General features: G+C 35.2%; 1 protein-coding gene across 1 annotated transcript; it reads right to left on the bottom strand.

Annotated features, from left to right (window-relative positions):
* Nucleotides 1-2709: 2709 nt before the first annotated feature.
* LOC132112128 (potassium channel subfamily K member 16-like) lies at nt 2710-5856 on the bottom strand. Its single transcript, XM_059519710.1, has 5 exons — nt 5603-5856; nt 4787-4901; nt 4514-4680; nt 4166-4334; nt 2710-3409 (listed from the first exon to the last, which is right to left on the bottom strand). The coding sequence occupies exons 1-5, from the start codon at nt 5834-5836 to the stop codon at nt 3195-3197; spliced, it is 900 nt and encodes a 299-aa protein (XP_059375693.1). The 5' UTR covers nt 5837-5856; the 3' UTR covers nt 2710-3194.
* Between the last annotated feature and the right edge of the window lie 2062 nt (nt 5857-7918).

Genomic DNA, 7918 nt, shown 5'->3' with positions numbered 1-7918 from the left:
AGAACAATGGCATCTACGCTAAAATTAGTTTCTCTCTTATTCCGACAGTCACTGCAGTCACCCGGATCCAGTACGTATCCAGCCCAGATGGTGGATCAGCACCTTGTCTCCTAGACAGCCACAGGAACAAGACCACAGGAAACAGATGATTCTTCTGCTCAATCTGAATTGAACTGCTGGTTTCATCTGGCCAGAGGAGAACTTTTTGACTTTTTGCATTATTGACACACTATTTTCCTATTTAATGCTGTTCAGTTGCTTAGTCACAATCTGTATTGTTATAAGTGCTATATAAATAAAGGTAAATAAATAAATAAAACTCAGAACAAGGAGTGTCTGTTGGAAGGTGACATTTATCCCTCTCGGATGGGGAGGAGATTGAAATCTGGTGCCTCTCTTTTCCTGGAATGTGATTGTGTCCAAGGTGGCCATGGTGTTGCCTGCCCTAGTGTGGAATGAATTTGCATATAGTAGAGTACAACATTAAACAGTGTTTTTAACATTTTACCCATTCAATATTTCTTTATCAAACCCCTTTCAAACCATTACCATGAGGAGCAAATAGAGCCCAAATTTGTAAAAAAAAAAAAAGCTATCATTTGTTCATTCCATAATATGTTAAAGTGATAGTTCCCCCAAAGAGGAAAATTACCCCATAATTTACTCACCCTCAAGCCATCCTAGGTGTATGTGACTTTCTTCTTTCAGACTAATCCAATCTAGTTATATTTAAAAAATATCCTGGCTCTTCCAAGCTTTAAAATGGCAGTGAGTGAGGGTTTTTTTTTTTGTTTTGTTTTTTGTCAGTAGTCCAAAAGAGTACAATAAAGCGATCCATCCATAATAAAAAAATTGTCACACACAGCTATGGGGGTGACTAAAGGCCTCTTTTAGCGAATCAATATATTTTTGTAAGAAAAAAATCCATATTTATAACCTTAGAAACCATAATCTCTAGCTTCCTCTAACTGTCGAATGTGCATTCATGGATTTTGATATAAAACAAGAGGAGACTGGTTATCCTTTGCTAAAGTAAGGAAACTTTGCTTCCTTTGCTCCTGTAAATAAACATTGGTTTTCGCTAGACCGGACCTACATCATCCGCCAGAATGAATGCACGTACAACAGTTATGGAAATTGTTCTTAAGAAAAATGCATTGATTTCCTACAGGATGCCTTTATTCACCTCCCTGAGTTCATTTTTGGGTGAACTATCCCTTTAATAGGCATCCTCGAACTGTTGTGTTAACAGTCAATAGCCATTAACATAAACTGTAAACTGAATGTATTTCAGTTTACATCCATTCAAGGTCTCCAAACATAGGTATGAATGGATTTGGATAGATCTTTGTGCCCTGCCTTTGTTTTGGCTTCTGCTGCGGCATCCTCAGGATTTTATTTTGGCAGTTTAGGATTGGGTTTGGTGGTTAGGGTCAACATGTAGTCCAATGAGAAGTCCTCTCTTAGGAAGTCATGGGTGCAGAAGGTCTCCCTTCATGTCCTGCTAGAGGTTTCTGGCAGTTGTTTTGGCATCTTCTCTGATGTTTCTGAACTTTTGTTTATGTTCCTCCACCAAGGTCCAATCACAGTGTGGTACATTTCCCTCCACAATGGCAGTTAAAGAGGGGCCCTGCCATAAACTGGTCCGTGAAATGCCATCACGACTGTTGTGCACCACATTTTTTTTTTTTTGTCTAATTATTATAATTTTATTTTCTATCTTTCAAAACACTGTTTGCAGTGGACCGAGACATCATCTCCGACTTTAAATTCATGACTGCACAATAATTAGCGTCAGTTGTTCATGTCAGTCATAAAATAATCATCCAATGTCAAGGTATTTAATGAATTAAAGTAGAATTATAGAATCTTAAAGGTGGCCCACTTTTCATGAAAACCACCATTTTATCTAGCCAAAGTAACATCTATATCTATATTACAAGAAAATTTTATTTTTAGCATTTTAATCTGTTACCTGCAGTATAAAATAAAACAGGTCCTGTCACAATATTTGTTTATATTAATAGAACAACCTTACAATATAGAAATGTATTAAATCATAATGTCAAAGGGCTTACTTCCTTTCGTGATGAGGGAGTTCTCCTTTGAGGTTTGGCCACAATCACCATTGTCAAACTGCTTCAGCAGAACTTATTGCATCATTTGAAGAAACGGTGTTCCTTTAATTCAAGACCATTTACTGTTTATGACAATGTACATTACAATCAAGCATAAATGGCCCTATTTACCTGAATTCACCCTACATACTTGGAACTCCTGGGATCCATAATATATCCTTGTCTGTTACACAGCAGAAATTCTTTCAGTGTGATGCTCAACACACCACTGCGCCTGTTGTAGACACAGGATGTTTGAACATTACTTGGTTAGAGTGTGTTTTGTCAGTTGGCACTAAATAGAGCCTTGCATGCAGAAGTCATGTTAGCATTTAGAGGGAAACCATAGCAATAGGCTGCTTGATTGTTTTCTTTCAGGAATCAGGATCTATATCATGTAGTACAATGACATAACATGTTGTCAGTATTTATTAGTTTATTTTAGATTTACATATCACAAGTATATTAAATATCAAAACAAAAAAGTATTTAAGAGTTAATGTATGACAATGTTGGGGCAGGAAAAACTATTGTGGCATTTATACACACCTTAACATACCACAAATCAAAAATTAACTATAGAAAATCCCTTTAAAAAGCTAGACCTTCCCTCAAAGTAATTTTATAACTCACACTCTAACAAAATGATTATGAACTGGTGTTCTAGTTTTATATCACTGAATGGTTATAATAATGGTCTTATATAATACATAAACACATTCTTTTAATATTGTGAGTTTTACAGGCCTGATGGTTTGTGGTGTGATAGCAATTCATTTTAAGTGAACGAAACGCGATTTTCAAGTCAAACATTATCAGTCAGACACGTGATGCTTAAATGTCATTACTGATTTAAACAAACTTTGTTGGGTAATCAAAACAGTTAGCTCAGTTTTTAGAAGAAACTATGATTTGAATTTTATCAATTTTAAATTCGAAGGATACTTTAAACATTGAGTATTTAAATTAATAATTAACCATATATTGTTTTAATTGTTAGCATTATGATGAATAGATACAGTACTATTAATACACCAGACACCCTCCTGTTTTTCATACCACTGTTAAATTAATTTTTCATGTTTCTTCCCCTTTCAGTCCCTTTTTTGGCTGTTCTTTGGACTCCTCCACTTGTGCTTGTGCATTCTGCCTTCCTCTCATGTAAACATTCACACTCTCCAGTAAATCAATGGAGTGATTGATCAGAAGAGCGAGCCAAGCCAGGCCAAAGAATATCCAGGCTGCAATTAGACAGCTGTACCACTCTGGGTAGTTTATCGCTGGGTTGTTATCTGGCAGGAAAAACAATTATGTAAAGATTAGGTTTGGGATGATATAATTTTAATCAAATTGGATTTGAATTTTAAATTGTAATGTCATGATGATGAATTTACTTAATATCAATCCATTGAAATGCAAATTGAAATGAAGTCACAAAAGAGGAATTTGATCCAACAAGTTTTGCAGGAAAACAAATCATGACTACAACAATTTTGACTGAATATGCCTATTTACTGTATTCTGCAACCTTATTATACCAGCTCTATTTTGAAGATTTTCTGGGTGTTTCACCATATCTAATGAAAATGAAGGTTTACTTAAATTTAATGTGTTAAATATATTATTAAATGCTATTCATACAACAGTAATATGAGTTTCTTTCTATTGGCTTAAATATGTTTTAAATTTGAATTATAATTCTGCATCTTATTTGTTACCTCAATTCAAAATTCAAATTCAAGAAAATTCAAACTAAATTTTGAATGACACACAACCCAAACTGTGATGTCACTTCCTGACTAGGGCTGCAAGAATAATTACAAAATGTAAATAACTGAGTATTAACAGTAAAAAAAATAAGGCTTTATGTAATAATAATAATAATACATATCTATATGGTCCTTATCTAATAACAATGCACCATAAAACATAAGCATCATAATTAATTTGTTATATAGTTAGGGTACATGCTGACAATTAAAAATATTGAAGTATAAAATTTGAAGTATAAATAGTTTGCTCATTTTTTTGTATGTGTAGTCTCGTACCTGCAACATAATCTCCAAATCCAATAGTGCTGAGTGTTATGAAGCAGTAATAAATGGCTTCAGCATAACTCCATCCCTCATACGCTTTAAAAAGCAGCATAGGAACCACAAAGTACATTAATGCTGAGCTCACAAAGGATATACTGTGAATGGATATTCGTACACATTTCTGTGGGAAGGAACAGAATCATGGGTACAGTGGGTTTGCACGTAAAGGTCAAACATGTTCATTTCCACTTTAATTGCTCATCACAGACAAATATGTTCATATTTGTTTGTGTGTTTAGAATTAAAACCCACCACATCATCTTTAATGCTGACTGTAAAAGATAAAAGTTAAATTCTCACCCCTCTATCAATTTTTTTCTCCAGAAAATTGCAAAAATTTCTCTCAATGGCCAGCATGTATTTTCCAACTCTATTTAGGATCACTACGTTCAAGGGAATGCCAAAAACAGCAAAAAACACACAGAAGATTTGACCAGCTGTCGTCAGTGGAACTATATTCCCATAGCCTGTAAAAAGATGAAAACTTTAAATAATCTTAGATTTAAATAATAATAGATGCCACACAACAAACTGGATTGTCAAATTCAATCTGTTAAGTGTCCCATTCCTCACCAATAGTTGTGACCACAGTTGCAGCAAACACAGATGAGCTGGTAAATTTCCAGAAGCCATCTGCGGTGTCATTGCTGTCTGGACTCAAGCCACTAAGGGATGCAACTTTTACCATCTTTAAAACAGTAATGGCAAGCAATGAGTACTTATTTGTAATAAATGATCTGACAAAAAAAAAAAAACACTAACTGGGTGTGTGATTAATCACATGTAAATTACATATAACGCTGTTATAACAAAACTGTTATAACAAAACTGTTATAACAAAACTATTACATTCTCAACATTTATTTTCATTATTATTTTTATTATTATCTACTTAAGCAGAAAACATTCTTTTTAACAAAAAGGCTATTTCATTGTACAGAAAGAGCTAAATAATCATGTTTATGATCTTAACAATAGACCAACAAACAGCATTTTATATAGAAGAGATTTCCAAATTTCCAACAAAAGTAAATTCAATCATAAACTTTCTTGATTAACGAACACAAATTGGTTTTGGTTTCTTGAATGGTGATCTTCATTATTTTTTCTTCATATATTTCTATATATATATTGTATATATATATATATATACAATATGTGTGTGTGTGTGTTTGTGTGTGTACAAAATATGTAAAAAGTTGATCAAACACTCCCTACTACCCAGCACTGATGGTGTTGTTTATGTAAAAAAAAAAATATATATATATATATATATATATATATATATATATATATGTATGTATGTATGTATGTATGTATATATATATATATATATATATATATATATATATATATATAATTTAAGTAAAATCTACTCTCCAATCATACCTGTGCTAGTTCTCGGAGACCATTCTGACCCACACATGGGTACTTCTCAAGTAGTTTCATTCTTTTCTCCTTCAGGAGATCAATCTGTTGCAACACATACCATCCTTCTAGTTTCCAGAAGATCAGCCCTCCAACAAGGACATAGGCTACATAAATAACTCCAAGGAACAGGATAGAAGGGAACCGTGTTACACTGAGACACTGGCATAACTTTCCCGAAAACACAGGGAGCATGGTTCCTTTGGTCGCCTGGCTGAACTGTCTGACAATGCAGCTGTAGGATTGTGCTACTGGGTGTGGATTTACTCTGTTTATGTGACAGGCAAATCACCCCCTTGTGTAATGAATGCCAGTCAGAACATATGACCTGGCATGCAAATGTTGATTGAAGGAGAGCAGAAGACACAGTGAGTGAGGAATTAAAGAGGGAGATAAAAGTGGTTAGAAGCTACAGTCAAATCTGCCAAAGGTTTAATGTTCTTGTATCAAAACTAAGCTACTCCAGTTAAGGGTTGTTTACATAAATCAATTATTTCAAAGAGTACCTAAGCACACACAAAAAAGAGGAAAGTCATCTGGTCATCTGTATGTCTCGCCATAAATTTAGGCCTGTCTGATCTACAGCCTTGCCAATGGCCACCATAAGAACACACACTTACAAATATATGCCAATATGTGAAACCTCAACATTTACTATTTTCAAATTTCTGAACCACTGCACTTGAGCTCAGTTATGTAGGTATGACTAAATAACGAAATAGATATAGTTTGAGTTATGGTCATTTGAATGTGTATTTGAATATGGTTTAGGTTAAAAAACAGATAAAAGAATAAACGAAAAGAAATGATATGTGCACAAAATTGATCTGTGTTAGAATAAACATTTGTGATATATGTTTTAATATTGGATATGCAATAATAATAATAATGATAATTAAAGCTGCAAGCAGCGATGAACGGGCCCTCGCACCCGGCTCACCGGCAGCGAGTGGCTTTAGTAAATAGGTGAACGGTGAGAAATATGCATTTAAAGTCATAAATATAAGTGGAATATATCAAAGTACAGTATATTCCATATATGTGCCAATCGTCCTGTTGCCAGCAGGTGGCGGCATCATTATAATGGAATATTGGCCTTCAGATGTGTTCAGGCCAGGACTCTTATCGAACATGTGAAGTTTGGGGAAGAGCGAACATTTTATGCCTGAGTTACAACAACTTCTCTTGCTATGCGGAGACATCAAATTTTGTCATGGGGCCATGGACACGCCCGTAAACAAAAACTCCTGATCTGTTAAGGGCAGAAGTCTTATCTAACATGTGAAGTTTGGGGCAGATTGGACATTTTATGTCTGAGTAACAGCAACTTCCTTTTTCATGGCGAATCATCAGGCCGCCATGGACACGCCCTTTAACGAAACCTCAAGATCTTCGAAATTTAACATCGCAAAGGGCTTTAGATTACACTGACCAAGTTTGGTGTTGATCTGAATAAATCTCTAGGAGGAGTTCGTTAAAGTACAACCCCTGAAAATGGCAAAACAACACCATTTTTGCAGAGAAAATTCAAAATAACCGACTTCCTGTTGGAATTCAGATTTCGTGCCCAGAGACTTTTTCGTAGGTATTGGTGTATTACATGTGTTTACCGATTTTTGTAAATGTACGTGAAACATAGCTCGAGGTGCACTCCGTTGAAAGTGTATAAGTTGCGCTATCGAGCCATTTTGCCACACCCGATGGAATATTGGCCTTCAGATCTGTTCAGGCTAGGACTCTTATCAAACATGTGAAGTTTGGGGATGATCGGACTTTTTATGCCTGAGTTACAACAACTTTTATTCCCATGGCGAGACATGGAACTTCGTCACGGTGCCATGGACATGTCTTTTAACGAAAACTCAAGATCTTCACAACTAAACATCACACAGGCCTTTAGATTAGACTGACCACAAAAAAGACATTGATGTCATAAAATTTCAAGGAGTAGTTCGTTGCGGTGTAAAATATGTCACTTCCTGTTGCCAATAGGTGGCGCTATGACTATAACTGAATATGGGCATGTCAATCTGTTCAGGTTCGGAGTTTTATCAAATATGTGAAGTTTGGGGCAGGTTGGACTTTGTATGTCTGAGTTATAGCAACTTGATTTTTCATGGCGAATCATCAAAATTCGCCAGGCCGCCACAGACACGCCCTTCAACGAAAACTCAAAATCTTCACAATTTAACATCGCAAAGGCCTTTAGATTACGCATACCAAATGTGGTGTTGATCTGAATTAATCTCTAGGAGGAGTTCGCTAAAATACAACGCA

The sequence above is a fragment of the Carassius carassius genome, chromosome 31 (genome assembly GCF_963082965.1).
Source record: "Carassius carassius chromosome 31, fCarCar2.1, whole genome shotgun sequence".
Taxonomy (NCBI): domain Eukaryota; kingdom Metazoa; phylum Chordata; class Actinopteri; order Cypriniformes; family Cyprinidae; genus Carassius; species Carassius carassius.
The sequence above is the reverse complement of the archived record's forward strand: the minus strand, read 5'-3'. Positions and strand labels throughout refer to the sequence as shown.

What these genes read in the sequence shown, in the direction of transcription:
- LOC132112128 (XM_059519710.1), bottom strand. Translation starts at nt 5,836, where the DNA reads ATGCTCCCTGTGTTTTCGGGAAAGTTATGCCAGTGTCTCAGTGTAACA. An exon ending in GTCTCCGAGAACTAGCACAG is followed by an intron (nt 4,902 to 5,602) that starts GTATGATTGGAG and finishes ACTGTTTTAAAG; the next exon opens with ATGGTAAAAGTTGCATCCCT. An exon ending in ATTTGGAGATTATGTTGCAG is followed by an intron (nt 3,410 to 4,165) that starts GTACGAGACTAC and finishes TTTTCCTGCCAG; the next exon opens with ATAACAACCCAGCGATAAAC.